The sequence below is a fragment of the Protomyctophum bolini genome (assembly GCF_963924005.1).
Source record: "Protomyctophum bolini genome assembly, chromosome: 23".
Taxonomy (NCBI): Eukaryota; Metazoa; Chordata; class Actinopteri; order Myctophiformes; family Myctophidae; genus Protomyctophum; species Protomyctophum bolini.
Genome location: NC_137884.1, coordinates 7,852,660 through 7,870,273, shown reverse-complemented (window position 1 = coordinate 7,870,273; position 17,614 = coordinate 7,852,660). Strand labels below are relative to the sequence as shown.

Genomic DNA, 17,614 nt, shown 5'->3' with positions numbered 1-17,614 from the left:
CATGTTGGCGTGTCAGCTATGTAAATAATATACAGTAGTACCGGTATTTGCAGTTATGTAATGCATTTCATGATGATGGACAGCAGAATTATGCGATTAGGCAAAATTCTTAGTAGTTATTAGAAATAATCACAACTTGTAATCATTTTCACTGAGGGGGTTTTTTGTATTGTAATTGTCATCTCTAAAGCACTTTGTGTAACTCTTTTGAGAAAGAAAGAAAAGCGTTATTTCCATTTTAGTTTTATGTCTGGTGGAAAAAGTATTTTTTTACCTAATCAAAAGTATCAATAGCGTATCAAAATGTATGTACCAAAAGTAGAAAGTACTCGTTGTGCATAATGTCCCGTTTCACAAGTTTTCTAACTTATAAAATGTGTAAAAATGTTTTGACAACAGCAGATCTACACATTGATCGCAACACATTGTGGGCTTGTAGACTAGATCGGCTATTTTCAAATGGCCAAAATGTACTGTATGTACAGTAGTGGCCAATGTTCATAATGTTCAATAATCAAAATCTACAAAGTAACTGCCAGTACTAGTAACTAAAGTTTCAAATAATTGTAGTGGAGAAACAAAAAAACATTTGCACCTGAGATGTAGTGGAGTAGAAGTAAAAGTATTGAAATGTGGACATACTCCAGTAAAGTAAAAAACAATACCTCAAAATTGTACTTGAGTAAATGTACTTAGTTACTTTAAACCACTGACATCTGTGGGCAGCAGCCAGTATGTGTCCGACCCAACACCAGGGACTATGTGTCAGACAACCACCTCCAACCGCTGCACACATACTAGTTATATTCTATTAACATACTCTAATCTTACAGATTGGTTAAAATAATTGCATTGTGTTTCTGGTTTCTGCATCACTAATTGAATTCTGTTTCTCAGATCTTGTGTACAGTACCTTTCTCTCTGTGGACCATAAGCCTGGACCATCATGAGTGTTGAGACCAAGGCACCACGTGAGCCTTGCTGCTCCAAGCTCAAGGTCAGCACCGTTGTCATCACCGTTTATGTTTACTGTCTAAAGCAGGGGTTTTCAACAGGTGGTCCGTGGACCACTGGTGGTCCCTGGAAGTATTGCATGTGGTGACCATTCATTTAGTAATGTAGGATTTGTTGATTTCCTTCCACTAGTTGAGAAACAGTGAACTGAATGCCCTGGTGGGGTGACCTATGATGACCGTCCATGTAGTAATTTACTGACTAATTGGAGGTCAAGAAATTCAACAGAAAAAGGGAGTAAGAATCTCAAGAGGGGGAAGTGCCGCGGATTGTCTGGTTCAAATGGGATTATTTTGGTCTGAAACGTTTGAGAACCGTACCATCCATATTTATGAATGAGACTTATTGCCAAAGCATATAGTCCTCCATGCCAAGATGCGCATGATGTTTTCAAGATGTAAAGAGAGTTGTGAATCCGCTGTATGGAATTGATTGTGTTTTCTGATCATCAAAATGATTGGGAGAGAGAAGAAAATCGTCCAGTGTAGTTTGTTTGATAGGACCAAACAATTACAAGCTTTACGCAGTAGCCTAATATCCATTCCATTAACCTTTCGTTAAAAAGTGACTTTTACTATATGCCAGACTTGGCCATTTAACCACCAAAGGCATATTGACCTGTTGTAAAACACTGAACTGCAAAGCATATACAGCCTATAGGAGCCAAGCCACACAAAGTATAGACCACTAATGGTTAACTGTCTTTACAACATGGCTTGATCGTCTTAAAGTGTTTACAGACCCTGGTGCAAGAAATTGTAGACATTCCCCATGTTTCAAAATATACCCAATTGATTCATGCTACATTTACACAATACATTTAAATGTATTTTGATAAGACCACTAAAATCTAAATATATTTATTTGCTGCGGGCGAGCAGTATGGGTTAGTGCCCCAGCCTGTGTCCTCCGTGAGGAGGAAGCCCAACAAACACTCGGTGATGTATTTTAGGAGGACCACCTTGCTGCTCAGGTGGAGTCTGCGGAACCATTGTGGCTTACTAATCCACCACTCCTGAATGAAGTGTCTGGTGCTAGGACTCTGGTGCAACGCACAGGTCCTGGGCCTGGTGAGAGCAGGAGTGGACCTGATGAGCGTAGGAGCAGGGGCCTGGACAGGAGTCAACCCACAGAGCCTAGTTCTTCCATGCGCCAGAAGCGTACCTCTCAGCCTGTGTGGCCTTGGTCTTTCCCTAATGACTGTCTAAGTGACATCAAGGCATGGATGGCTCTTAACTTTCTGTGTCAATGAAAGTAAAACGGAGGTTATAGTGTTTGGACCTAGCGGTCCTGGTATCGTTCCCACTGACCTAGGTTCCCTGCAGCCATATGTGAAACCTGTGGTCTCTAACCTTGGCGTCAAACTAGACAATGCCCTTAAACTTGACAAACAGGTTAATGCGGTAGTCAGCTCTAGTTTCTATCATCTAAGGCTGCTGGCTAAAATCAAGTCTGTGCTATCATTTAGCGATTTTGAGCGGGTTATCCATGCCTTTATTTCTACGTGGTTGGACTACTGTAATGCTCTGTACGTCGGTTTAAATCAAGCCTCCCTTGCTCGACTCCAGCTAGTCCAGAACTCGGCCGCACGTCTACTCACAGGTACTCGCAGACGTGAGCATATCACACTGTCTTGCAGTGTCTTGGCCTCCCTTCATTGGCTCCCTGTCCGCTTCAGAGTGGATTTTAATCTATTAATGGTCTGGCTCCTCTTTATCGGTCTGACCTTATTGAGGTCTATACTCCTCCTAGGTCACTGCGGTCTGAGGGCCAGCTAAATCTCAGGGTCACAAAGAAGACCCGCTTAAAGTCCAGAGGCGACCGAGCCTTTTCTGTTGTAGCCCCCAAACTATGGAACGCACTCCCCTCCCACGTCAAATTGGCCCCTTCCATCGAGACTTTAAAATCTCGCCTAAAGACCCACCTCTATACCTTGGCTTTAACCCCGCTTGAGTAATTCCTTCGGTCCTTGTTTGTCTCACTGTGATGCTGTTGCTTTTCTGTTGTTTTTCTGTAATGTGTCTCAGTTGTTTTCACTGTTTGTACTTTATTTTCTCGCTGTTGTTATTCGCTGTTGCACTTTGTAAACTCTGAGTTTTGAAACGTGCTATATAAATAAAGTGGATTGGATAATGGGACTGATTGAGGGTAGCTACTGGGACCACCCCGGCTGGGTCGCCTGAGTGCCCGAAACCCAGATGACCTTGGGATACATCACTGAGGATAGGTCCAAGGTTTATCCATGCGATGTTTTTTGTTGTAGATTGTGTGTAGTCAAATGTAGATCACATATGCATATTGTTTGTTTATTTATTTGTGTGTGTGTGTGTGTGTGTGTGTGTGTGTGTGTGTGTGTGTGTGTGTGTGTGTGTGTGTGTGTGTGTGTGTGTGTGTGTGTGTGTGTGTGTGTGTGTGTGTGTGTGTGTGTGTGTGTGTGTGTGTGTGTGTGTGTGTGTGTGTGTGTGTGTGTGTGTGTGTGTGTGTGTGTGCGTGTGCGCACATGTCCGCGTGTTTTTTTTGCAGTTCTTCATGATGTCCTTGTGTTCTGTGTACTTTGCCAAAGCCTTCGGGGGCTCCTATATGAAGAGCCAAATGATCCAGATTGAACGGAGGTTTGATATACCCAGCTCACTCATAGGAGTCATAGATGGCAGCTTTGAGTTAGGTATGTTTTCCCTGAACTCTAATAGTGCTCATACTGTATATGATCTGAATTGAAGCCCAGAATGGCATGTCAGTAGGCCAGAGTATCCTGACTGTATGATCTTCAATCCCGTCGCTCCTCTTTCTTTTAATTTAAACTGATAGGGATTCTGTATTGAGGCGATGCATTGTTATTGTAGTTCACAGCATGTACCGCGAGGGGGGGTTTGAGCCGAGCTGAAAAAGCACAAGGTGTGAATTTAATTGGCTGGCTAGAGCTAATTATTAACAATAATTATCTGTTGAACCAGATAATCTTCACTTGTTTGTCCTACTGTATATATGTTATCCTGTGCGTCAGAAAATAAAGGGACAGGGAGCTAGATTAATTATAGAAACCTAAACCAACTAGGCGCAGTCATCCGCACCAATGCAACTCCTTGCAACTGCCGTTGGGGATAATCGTGCCTCTATACTGCCTCCTATGTCCAGCTTTAAGGGTTTGTGTAAACGCAAACATTGAATGCCATTGACAATGAACGGACAGTTTTAAGTGTTGAGTGTGCAGGCAGCGTAGGCAGGTGGAGCATTCCAGCCCATATATCCACCAATAGCTATATGGTCCAATTACCATTTTAAAATGAAATAATGCTAGGGAGATAATGTATCACAATAGTGTCATTCAATCATTAATTCATTCACCCATCCATCCATCCGTCTCTCAGGCAACCTGATGGTCATAGCCTTTGTGAGCTACTTCGGGGCCAAGCTTCATCGACCCAGGCTGATCGGGGCCGGCTGCCTGATCATGGCGGCTGGGGCCTTCTGCACAGCCGTGCCTCACTTCTTCATGGAGCCGTCAGTGCACAATTTCATTCATATTTATTTTACTGTCCTTTTAAACCTTATAAAGCCAGCTACTGAACAATAATACAAACCTACTATGTTATTTTGTTTCTTGAACCTATTGCACGTTTAATGCTCATTTGAAAAGAATATCTGTCAGACGATGATGTCACTGGTAGACTGATGTCCACAGCTCTTCTGTGAGACACAGGCCAAGTAGAATTCTTTCTTTTATTTTTTACCATTTTATCATGAGCATTTAGTGAGGACTTATATGAAAATGGGCAAAGTCGCTGGGTATATATATATATTCCACAGCTACTGTATATCAGGGGTGGGAAACGTTGAAAATGGAGAGGGCCACTACATTTCCACACTCACTCCAGAGCGCCACGTTGCATGGTGCCCATGTATGCTGTACAGTATGTACAGTATATGACCTACGTGGAACCCACTCCAATGTAACAGAGTGACTTTGTTGATCATCTGTGATTATTGCTTTGCCTCCATCTCTCAGGTATAAGTATGAAACCAGTGTGTCTCACAACACAGATGTCAATGCCACAGACACCAGTCTGCCCTGCATGTCCAACAGTAGTGTCATCGCTGAAGATGAGGTGCCCTCTGCAGACAGTCAAGCAGGTGACATGACGGCCACGATCCTTACTGGGGATAATATTTTGCGAGAATTATGCTAAAAATATACAACTGTAGGAGTCACTGATACTCCGAAAAAGACAAAAATGCTTTTGTAACTTAACTGCACTTTGGTGCACAAGTTATGCTCCATCATTAAACAGTGTCACGCACCGCTTGTAGTTTTTACGCCTATATTTTCAGCACGTGACACTGTCTAGTGGAATAGCAGATCTACAAGCTCGCAACGCGTCGCTTTGTCTCGCGTTGTGAGCATCTAGATGCTTATTTGCACTACTTCTTAAAGATTTAAGTTTTCTAACTTATGGAATTTGTTAGATTCTTCTATTATTTATTCATGAAATTACTTTTTTTTTAAATAATATTAATTAAAAAGAAAATGTACGAAACCAAAAATTAAGGGAACCAATAAAGAAATGTGCCCGTGACTCACAAATGGGTCCCGAGTCCGACCCACTGTTTGGGAAACGGTGATCTATTCTAAATCACTGTTATAAATCCATAAAAAACATAACCAGTACTGTATAGATAATAAAAATAAAATAAAAAACACAGATGTTTTCCCGGTTTTAATAATGGGTTCCACAGCCTGTGAGAAGGCGGCCGGCTCCTCCATGTGGGTCTATGTGTTCCTGGGGAACATGCTCCGAGGCATCGGAGAGACACCCATCATGCCGTTAGGAGTGTCCTACCTGGACGACTTCTCCAGAGAGGAGAACACTGCCTTCTACCTCGGTGAGTTCATAATAACTAGAGCACTGGCCTACTTGAAACGATGCAAGTTGGAAATGCCCCACCCAGTTATTATGTCGGTGTCTTTTATGCCCATACAGTATATGGAGTTATTTGTCAGTCATGCCCAAATATGGAGTCTATGCAGATGTCAGAACCATCATTGTGATGTCAGAACAGGCCAGCTCCATATATGGAGATATATGGGTGATCAGGTGTGATCAATTGGCTAATTTGGGCCCTGTCCACTCCAGAGCCCTGGCAGAGGCTTTTGTGTTGGTTCTGGACAACAGTGTATCCCACCGACTCAAGGCTGGGCTCTGCACTCCCTGTGGTGGTGGTGTGGGAGGATGTGTGTCGAGTTTGAAGTCGTGGGGTGAACGGTTCTCGAGTTACGTGGATTACAGACGTATGGTACACACGCACGAGACGTGGTGCTAATTTATAGATGGATAATAATAATCTGGATGACTTGGTGAGTTATTGTCTTATCTGTGGAAACGAGTCAAACATTATTGAATGCCACAAATCCTACAATTCCAAGAGCTTGTCAGTCACAGGGTCCCCAGTTCAAATATGATTATTGTTGGAACCTTGGAGGGTCACGGCCTGAAACTGTTGAGAACCACAGCATGAATTAATGAATTGAGTAAGAAGAGGAAGGAAGGAAGATTGATTGATTGATTGATTGATTACATTATTTGTATTTCAAAAAGGAACTACAATATGCATATTATTAGTTACCATTGTGGTCCATTGTAATCAAATCAACAACATTACAATAGATACACTACATTACAAAAGGCACAGTTAAAGTGTCCTTGCCCTGATGCAAGTCATGGGTTGCGGCCATCAGGACCTGAGGAAATCAGCAGGTGAAAAATGGCATTAGAGGCCCCCAGATTTGGGTTTGATTGGATGTTGTGTTCATGCTATGTTGCTTTTATTTTACATTATTATTTGACTTAGCTAATTGCAATAACCTCACGGCCCACCAGTGGGGCTCAGCCCACAGGTTGGGAATCGCTCGTCTAACCTGTCACCTACACAGAGTGTATCTGGAGCATGGGTTCAAACTAGACACTGGGGAAGCAGCAGCAGTTTACAACTTCTGAAAGTGTTCAAATTCCAAAACCAGTCTTACTCATCTTAACATTCCATCATTATTGCAAAGCTGTGAAAAAGTATACAACACACCAAAAAAGGTTGAATGCATCCAATCCAGCAATAATGGAGTTGAACATTTTGAAGTTTGGTTGTACGTTTCTGTGTATAATTTACACATTTACAATTTAGGCATTTAGCAGACGCTCTGTCATTCACAGCATGTACACTGTGTGCAAGCAAGGTCAGAGTAAGAGTCATTAACCCAGTCAACCAGCAACAGGGTGAGAGGTCAAGTAAATAGACTGCTAAGAAAACAAGTTAGAGCTACCAGGAATAAGGATAACTAAATTATTAAACCAACAGTCATAAGTGTTATAAATACTTTAGATTAGGGATGCACCGATATGGAAATTATTGGCCGATACTAATACGATGTTTAAAATAATAATTATGGCCGATGCTGATTTATATGTTTATATTGTTTTTGTTGTTTCTATTTCCCCTTCCCCTCTTCAATACAAGAAATAAATGTTCAGAATCTACAGTTTGGTAGGCTGCAACACACCAACATGGCCAACGCACAATGTATGCTTATCAACAACAGATAAATATCGGCTACTGCCATCGGTTAATGTTTTAATTGAATTTTTCGATACCGATATTGACCGATAACGGCAAATATCGACAGATACTGATATGTACCCGATACATCGATACATCGGTGCATAGCATATCCCTACTTTAGATATTTTCACTGGGTGTTTTGGATTTCTCCATTTCACAGATGTTTTCTACTGTAATTCTAGCTCTGCCGTTGCTGTGACTAAAATGTTCACTTTTCCATTTCCAGTATCATTATTCTGTAATGGCAAACATTCATGTTCGTTCTGTCTGTCTGTCTGTCTGTCTGTCTGTCTGTCTGTCTGTCTGTCTGTCTGTCTGTCTGTCTGTCTGTCTGTCTGTCTGTCTGTCTGTCTCTCTCTCTCTCTGCAGCATTCATCCAGACCGTAGGTATGCTCGGGCCTATTGCAGGGTACATGATGGGTTCTTACTGTGCCAAAATCTACGTGGACATCGGCGTTGTGGACTTGGGTAAATCAATTCTCTTAAAGTTCCATTCACAGTGAGGAAATGCAACGTATTGACTCTGTATCCACTTGAATCCTTTGTCCCTCTACGCCAAATCTCTTCTTTGGAAACAACCTACAAGTTCACAACTCGTCGCTATGTGACGTGTTGTGAACTTATATGCCGACTACCCAATACTCAGGCCATCTGATGGGGAAGTTCTGCTTTCTGTCCCTAGATTCAAAACTGTAACATGGAGAAGCAGCAAAACACCTTTCTGTTTGCCGCTGCCTTTCACAGTTATTTTTAATTTTATTTTTATTTCTCTAAATTGTATTTATTTTTTCTTTTATTGTATCCTATTATGTCATTTTAAATGTTTCAATTCTTTTTCTGGATGTATTGCCTTGTTGTTGAAATGTGCTATACAAATCAAATTGCCTGGACTTGTCAAAAGGAACAGATCTATAAGCTAATAATGCATGTGATGTCTTTAGCTTGTACCGGTAGATTGTCTTTTTTTCTCTCTCTTGCAAACGCCACCGTGGTACAACAGTATATGACTTACTGCTTCATCTTTCAGAGAGTGTTACCATCAACCACAAGGACTCTCGTTGGGTTGGGGCCTGGTGGCTAGGCTTCCTGGTGACCGGTACTCTCTGCATGCTGGCGGGGATCCCGTTCTGGTTCCTACCCAAGTCTCTAACCAAGCAAGGCCAGAAGGATCCAAGCAGTGTGGAGCCGTCCAAAGAGGCAGAACAGGAGAACTTTCTAACGGAGGACGACCGTGCCCCCAAAGAGGAAGAGAAGCCTGTCTCTCTGGCTGAGCTGGCCAAAGGTGTGTGGAACTGCATTGAAAAAGGAAACCCCTTGAAGCCTCAAATAGTGCAAATCAATAAAACATTTAATACGGTTAAATAATTATATAATTATAGTGAGTGAGATGTGTTCCATAATGGATCTATATCTGTCAAATCTGAATTTTCGAATAGCAAAGCAAAACAATTTGCAATGTTCAAATTCAATTAGCATTACTTATGTAAACAAAGGTAACGGTAGCTTTGACTACTGTGTCATTTAGTTGTGCTGGATAAGGATTCTGCAATAAAACACATGTGCATGCCAGGGATCATCTACTTTGATCAGAGTTAATCTCTCTCTCTCTCTCTCTCTCTCTCTCTCTCTCTCTCTCTCTCTCTCTCTCTCTCTCTCTCTCTCTCTCTCTCTCTCTCTCTCTCTCTCTCTCTCCACTAATAAAGTGATATGGTTAGCTAGTGTGTGAGGTTTAAACAGTGTTGTGACAGACCTGGTGATATGGTTAGCTAGTGTGTTGTGACAAAACAGACACAGGTGCAGGGGCATGTAACTTCTGTAACACACTGAAGTATGTACTGTATATGTTTAGGCAATCCATACGTAGCACCTGTACATGTGGAGTTTTTGAACAAACCTACTTTATGACCTGAGTGTAACAACAGCTAATCATATCTAAGCAAGATCATTGAATTAATCTCTGCTTTTTTAACCGCTTGCATACACCCTACAGTATATAAGGTACTTTATTGTCGACTTGTACTTGGTCACTGGCCTCCTTTTCTTTGCTTCTATAGCAAATCTTAAAATAGATGAAATAGAAAATATGCTGATGTAGCTATTCAAGCTGTAAGTTGTAAAAAAAAAGAAGAGAAAAAAAACTGTAGATAGGCTGTTTTCGCAGAATGATCACCTATTATCTTTTACGACATGCTCAGAACAGGGACCCTAGGGTTAATGTGGCTAATAGAGCTACTGGCGTTGACCGTCTTTCTTTCTCATTGTCCTTTTTTGTGTCCTGTGTCATCAGATTTCATTCCTTCTCTGAAGAGGCTTTTCAGCAATGGTGTCTACCGGCTCATCATCCTGGTCTCCCTGGTGGCTGTTAATGGCTTCGTCGGCATGATCACTTTCAAACCCAAGTTCATGGAGCAAATCTACGGCCAGTCTGCCTCCAAGACCATCATGTTGATAGGTACTGTACAGTGTAGCACCAAACATGGCTACAGTTAACATGTTGAGAGGTACAGTACAGTGCAGGACCATCTGTGTTGTCGTTGTTTAACGCACTTTGAATTCCAAGAGGCAGTCGAAACAATGATGTTGTTGGAAGGAAGTGTGACTTCCAGAGATCAACTTAACTTGAAAGTGAAGCGCAAAGCACTGTAGGTGTTCCAATTTTGTGTTTGTTTTCACATATAGCCTATAAAACTGTGGTATGTTTAGATACAAGCCATGCCTTTCTTTACCAAGGGCTCCGACAGGTCTCACTCTGTCGCAGAACTTTTGCCCAAGTGGGAGTGATTTTGTGCAAAAAAGGCAGTCCTGGGCTCCGACACGTTGTTCACGTTGTACATGTCTGTATGTGCATGCAACGTGCGTGAGTGTTAAATTATATTATTTTATATCAATTACAAGCAACCTTTTTAAAGCTCAGGGCAAGTCAGTTATTTTCTATGTAGCTTTTTCAGAACAATTAGTTCAATTTATTTTTTAAAGGACCATTTCTACCCAAAGTAAGACCGACATTAGAAGTTAAGTGGCTCTATCCTAACTCTAAATTATAGGAAGTGAAGTGAGGTTTGAGCTTAGATTTAAACTGCTACAGTAATAGGAAGACTAATTCAGATAAAACGTCTCAATAAGTTAAATGCCTACAGCCTGATTGTTTGTTTTTAACTGGAGACTGGATGAATGGTATGGTAATATGCAGTACGACAGCCATAAAGAAAATATTGTCTCTTATACTACTACTGTGTAAACATGGCTCTCTCTCTCTCTCTCTCATATTCTATCCATCAGGTACCATGAGCCTGCCCGCGGTGGCGTTGGGCATCATCACAGGGGGCTTTGTGCTGAAGCGCTTCAAACTGGGCATCATTGGAGCAACCCGGATCTCCTTTGGCACCACCTTGCTGTCCTTTGGTCTGCTCTTCATCCAATTCTTCCTCTACTGTGACAACACCCAGGTGGCAGGACTCACTGTGGACTACCAGGGGTGAGTCAGTGGTCCTATATGTTATTACTGTGACCACCCAGGTGGCAGGACTCACTGTGGACTACCAGGGGTGAGTCAGTGGTCCTATACGTTATTACTGTGACAACACCCAGGTGGCAGGACTCACTGTGGACTACCAGGGGTGAGTCAGTGGTCCTATACGTTATTACTGTGACAACACCCAGGTGGCAGGACTCACTGTGGACTACCAGGGGTGAGTCAGTGGTCCTATATGTTATTACTGTGACCACCCAGGTGGCAGGACTCACTGTCGACTACAGTACCAGGGGTGAGTCAGTGGTCCTTTATGTTATTACTGTGACAACACCCAGGTGGCAGGACTCACTGTGGACTACCAGGGGTGAGTCAGTGGTCCTATATGAATTTGATTGTCCTTTTCCCTGTAAGAGTGATACTGGTTGGTTGGGGTGCATGTGACCTTATCCGTTACAATTAATCTGGTGAAAAAAAAGGCTGTAACATGACTGCTGATGTGTACGACTGCAAACCTTTAACCGCAAAAGTACAGTTAATTACTTTCATTTGATTTGTGCATAGAAGCAAATAATTTGGCAGAGACATGTTTGTTTGTGATTTTCAGACTTTTATTGATGTTTCAGTTCCATTCCATGTTCGATGCACAGAAATCATTTTATTGTTGAAATGTTGGGGGAAAAAAGATGGTGTGAAAGAATAGATCGATGTTATCACTCCTTTAATAGTTAGGTTGCAGTCAGGTTTGAGCCATGGTCGTCTTGCTGTGAGGCAACAGTGCTACAACAGTGAGATTGTAGATTGTCTATTTTTGGGTAACGGGAAATGCTCACAGACATATCTGGGGGGCAGTAATAGAGAAATAGACAGTCCTTTTCTGTTACATTTATTGCATAAAGTTATACACGCTGAGGAAGGCTTTGACGCAGAGACGCGTCCGTGTTTTGTCTGTGCAGCTTTATGCAATGAATAAATGTACCAGAAGGACTTTGCTGGCTATTTCTCTACAGTGATTCTTCGTGAGCCGTGCAGCCGGTAAACTGCATTGTTTTGACTGAGAGTGCTCGACTGCTCGTTTGTGGAGATTTTGATTATTATTATAAAACGCACACATCAACCAATTCAGCCCTATACATTTTGGCCATTTGAAAATAGCCGAGCTACAAGCTCACAATGCGTGCGATGATGGGCGCATTGTGAGCTTGTACTGTAGAACAGCTATTAGAAAACTTAAAATGGGGCATACCTATAGTCACATTATTGCATAATGAGTCCTTTTTACTTACATTTTGATACCAATAGTACTACTCATGTACTTTTACTTGTAACAGAGTACTTCTATATTGCAGTATTGGTACTTTTTCTTAAGTAAAACACTGTGTCTGTGTGTGTGTGTGTGTGTGTGTGTGTGTGTGTGTGTGTGTGTGTGTGTGTGTGTGTGTGTGTGTGTGTGTGTGTGTGTGTGTGTGTGTGTGTGTGTGTGTGTGTGTGTGTGTGTGTGTGTGTGTGTGTGTGTGTGTGTGTGTGTGTGTGTGTGTGTGTGTGTGTGTGTGTGATGTACACGTGCACTGTGTTTGTGTGTTGCACATCATGCAGGGCCCCGCAGGTCTCCTACCAGCCGGAGACCATGTTGTCCCAGTGTAACATGGGCTGCTCCTGCTCACTGAAGCACTGGGATCCCGTGTGCGCCTCCAACAGCATCACGTATGCTTCCCCCTGCCTGGCGGGCTGCCAGAGCTTCACAGGCACCGGCAAGGACATGGTGAGTCGAGTCGAGTCAAAATAAATTTGGTGCTGTACCAGGTCAATTGACAATTATACTTTGCGTTAAACCAATTCAATAGAAAGGGTGCACATATCACCACCACGCTGGGTTGCGTATGGCTTGGCTGTGTTCCAATTTCTGGTTGACTGGATTTTGCATTTTCCACTCTATATCATATCTTATATGATATATTCATGCACGCACACACACACACACACACACACACACACACACACACAAACACACACCATTTTGTTCCCAGCTCGTCAGTCAGTGTCAATCAACAAAGGGTCATTTCATCACAGCACTTTGTCTTCCTCACAGGTGTTTGGCAACTGCACGTGCGTGCGGGAGATGATGACCCCAGGCATGAACATGTCTGCCGTGCTGGGCCAGTGTCCCAGGAAGGGTGACTGTGACCGCGTGTTTAAGATTTACATGGGCATCACTGTGCTGGGAGCCTTTCTGTCTGCATGCGGCGCCACGCCGGGATACATCGTCCTGCTCAGGTCAGACACGATTGATTTGTTTCTAAAGCAGTGGTTTCCAAACCATTTCACGTCAAGGACCCCCAAATTGACACTAATTATCCCGCGGACCCCCATTTGAAAAGATATGACAAGGACCCCCCCATAAGAGAAGGTTTTTACGGCGCTAGCAATGATTCTCAACACATTTAATTTCAAGGACCCCCAGTTTGACATGCATTAGATTAGTTAAGTCTACGGACCTCCATTTAATGGCATTTCTATCTCTGGGACCCCGAATTTATATTGTAAAATCAATGTTAATTTAACTCCAAATTGGACATCTTTCTCTGTCATAAAACATGTGGGGTGTACTTGACATGGAATACATCTAGACTCTTAGGGCCCTATTTTCGCCATGAAATACCGTTAACTAGAAGTGCGGAATCCTTCTGTGCGTTGGGTCGCCGTTGCCACTGAACAGCACACATCTCAGCTTCGTTACAACTCGAGTTCAGCCTCTGGAGTTGCACCGAGGCTGATTTTAAACCTTGCAGGTTTTACCGCAGTCTGTCTTATATCCCTTAACTTCTTTGCTTTTTCTTTTTCATTTTGAAAACATTTTCAAATTGTTCAATTAGCCGATCTACAAAAAGGTTTTTCAAAATAGTAAAAAAGGGCAAAGAAGTTTAGGGATTAAGGGCTATACAGTAAGCACTGACGAAAATAGGGCCCTTAATGTTTATGTTTCACACCTATGTCCATGGTGCTGAATATGCACAGTGCCAGCTACCAGCTATGCACAGCAATGTGCATGATGCAATCACCACAATGAATTCACGGTAGTGTTTCACTCCCTAATTCAAAATTGGAACATGTTTCGACAAAGAATAATACAAGTAGTGAATGTTTCTGTACACTGTTGTAGGTCCATCCAGCCGGATCTGAAGTCACTGGCTTTGGGTATGCAGACCTTGATAATAAGAACTTTGGGTGAGTACACCTGCAGGCAAGATATTTCAACATAGTCATTATGCACATGTCACATTTACAATGTATTCATGGAGGGGGGGAGAGAGAAGGGAGTTGTAGAAATATGTCAGCAATGCAATTTGCAGGATTTGTGTTTTTTCTTTTTGCTCTTCTGTAGCTCTGTAATTGACACATTTTCAAGGGGGGGAGGTTGATTGATTGATTGATGTTTGTATTCACAGTATGTACATTTCAAACGAATGCACTCAATACAAAAACTGTCAATGCAAAGTCAAGTCAATACAAAAACTGCTACGAGGATGAAATCATCAGTTAAAGAAAGTGAAAACTAAATCAGACCTGTCTGAAGTGAGTCGTGCAACAACGGTAACAGTTGGCAACAGTTCGTACCCTAAACATACATACGGACATACACATGGGACATACAGACAGACATAGGGAGGGACAGACATTGCTGTTTCTAGGAGTGGTTGCACCACTCAAAAACATGTATGAGGGTGTACTGTAGGTTAGGGTGAGCAAAAGGGTTAAGATAAAGGCTTGATGAGGGTTACGGAGGGTAGATGATTAATCCTTTCAACATAAAACTAGCACATTTCATTAACAAAATATATGTGTGTTTCTGTGTGTACCTGCTTTCAGCTGGGATCCCCCCTCCTATCTATTTTGGAGCAATGATTGACATGACATGTTTGAAGTGGGGCACCAAGCGATGTGGAGGCCGCGGAGCATGTCGACTCTACGACTCCGATGCATTTAGGTCAGTGTTGATTTTGACAGAATCTTTAGATTTTGTTTTAGCCATAGTCTTTTGAGTAAAATATCAATTAGTTTTAGTCATAATTTTGTCACCTGAAATTAAAGCTAGTTTTAGTTGACTGAAGTTTGCGCGATGGCAGGCTCTCAGTCAAATCTGGTCACAAATATCATACAATATTTGAAACCATTTGTACACTCTCGCGTTACTGACCTCCCCAGACCCCACTTGTCCTAGATTTTTGTTATTATTACACACTGGTATCCGATCGGTACTCAGTGTTTAGATAGTTTAATGAGAATAATTAAATTAGAGACTTGTGAGATTCAGAATTTACATTGCATATAATCCAAAAATTATCAAAGATTCCGAATAGAGTTTCTAGCATTGTCCATGGTTTTTATGAAAAGAAGATGACGTCACATTGTTGTTTAGTTAGTTCATTAACACCTTGAGGGCCCGGGCCTATTAAGCGGGGGTCGCGAGACATGGCCAAAGCATTTCCGGGGGTCCCCAGCCAAAAAGGTTGAGAACCCCTACATCTTATCTAAATGCTTATCTCTGTCTGTCTGTGTGTACTGTTTTAATCCACGTAACCCGAGAACCGTTTGCCCCACCGACTTCAAATTTCGACACACGCGTTCCACCCTACCACAGGGAGTGCAGTGCTCGGTGTCGAGTCGGTCGGACCCGTGGTTGTCCAGAACCGACCCAAAAAGGCCCTGTTCTTTTTTTTTTTTCAATTTACTTTTTATTGAATTTTAATCAGACACACATGAAAACGAAACGACTCACAAATGACAATACAAAACAAGACAATATACATACAATACACACAAGGGGGAAAAACTGTCTCTCTTCTCTAATGATGATCAAAAATACTTCTACAGGTTAAGCAAAATAATTTAAACAAAATCAGGTCTCATTGTCGAGATATGAGCAATCCATCTAAACCAGTTATCTGTGAAGACTTCAACCTGGCCTCTAAAGCTGAATGTAATTCTTTCCATTATAAATATACCATAGATTAAATCAATCCATTCATTTATAGTTGGTATAACATTTGTAAGCCACTTTTTTGTTAAGGCTTTTTTGGATGCCACAAGCAATACCCTCATTAGATACTGATACTGAAGTGAAGTCCTCCCAGATCTGCAAGATACATGGTTTTAAAATCAAAAGGAATGTCAACACCAAAGACTGCTTCCAAGACACTGTGGACACTTCTCCAAAATGGAACCACAGAAGGGCAACTCCAGAATACATGAAAATGATTCGCCAATGTTTCCCCACAGAGTCTCCAACAGTCCGACTGATGCGTGTAATGTATTTTCTGAGCTGGAGTGCAAAAGAAACGACTCACATTTTTCCAGCTGAATTCTCTCCATGTGGGGGAACTACTCATTTTCCACTGATGTTAAAAAGGCCCTGTTCTGACATCATTCTGACATAGACTGCATAGACTTCATATTTGGGCATGCTTGACAAATAACTCCATATATGGGCATACGCAGTCATGTGTAGGGATGCATTTCCAACTTGCATCGGTTCCAAGTAGGCCAGTGCCCAACGGGCATCGCTCTAGAGGCTCTGTACAGGGCCCCTGGTGTCCAGGCTCTGGACAGGGCCCCTGGGGCCCAGGCTCTGGACAGGGCCCACATTAGCCTATTGATCACACCTGATCACCCCTAGATCTTCATATATAGAGCTGGCCTGTTATGACACAATGTTGTTCTGACATTCTGCATAGACTCCACATATGGGCATGCCATAGATAAAGACCTCCATGGGCATCAAAGGGCCAAAGACATAATAAGTGGGCGGGGCATTCATTTCCATCCTTCCATCGTTCCAAGTAGGCCTTAATTGCCCCACGGGCGGGCACCGCTCTAGTATGAAAATGTAAACGAGTGAAGAGATACGTCTCAATACGTTGTCAGTATGTTTGGTTATGATTGACAACGTTGTTCTCTGATTGAAGATATCTATATAGCTCAAAGTTGATTGGATTTACCTTTGGCTGCCAATGAAGTGTGTTGCTAAAGCTAAGCATTAGACACATCATACTGCTACATAACGTCACTGCTCACTGTATGTGTGTCCATTTTAGATTCTCATTCCTGGGTTTGGTAACCGCGATCTATGGTTTGAGCTGTGCACTTTCGGGACTCCTCTATCGCAAGATTGTGAAGAGACAGAAGAAGGTAGCGTTAAGGAACCAAGCCGCGGAAAATGCTATCGAAGCCAATGGAATTACCAGTGGACATGCCAACATCAACATCAACAACAAAGAGGATATGGAGAGAGACAGCACTATTTGAGTTGTTTTTGTGTTATGAGCATTCAAGCCCATTCAAGTGCCAGTGAACTTTTACACTTGTATGCATACAGTATACACACTGAACTTTTTTAAACACAATGGACACTATGCTGGCTCTGTATTTTTAAAGGTAAGGAAACAATTTAGTGAAGATGTGTAAAAAATGGTTCATTCACTTGCCTACCTTCAAAGTATAACATACTTTAATTTAGTCGCTGTC

General features: G+C 42.2%; 1 protein-coding gene across 1 annotated transcript; it reads left to right on the top strand.

Moving 5' to 3' along the window:
- Positions 1–946: 946 nt before the first annotated feature.
- On the top strand, positions 947–17,395 carry slco1d1 (solute carrier organic anion transporter family, member 1D1; the record flags this gene model as incomplete). The annotated part of the gene is made up of 14 exons (XM_080757007.1): positions 947–997; positions 3,538–3,679; positions 4,383–4,515; positions 5,021–5,145; positions 5,749–5,895; positions 7,993–8,091; positions 8,651–8,905; positions 9,911–10,075; positions 10,903–11,098; positions 12,689–12,854; positions 13,182–13,366; positions 14,253–14,317; positions 14,960–15,077; positions 17,185–17,395. The coding sequence occupies 14 exons, from the start codon at positions 947–949 to the stop codon at positions 17,393–17,395; spliced, it is 2,058 nt and encodes a 685-aa protein (XP_080613133.1).
- Between the last annotated feature and the right edge of the window lie 219 nt (positions 17,396–17,614).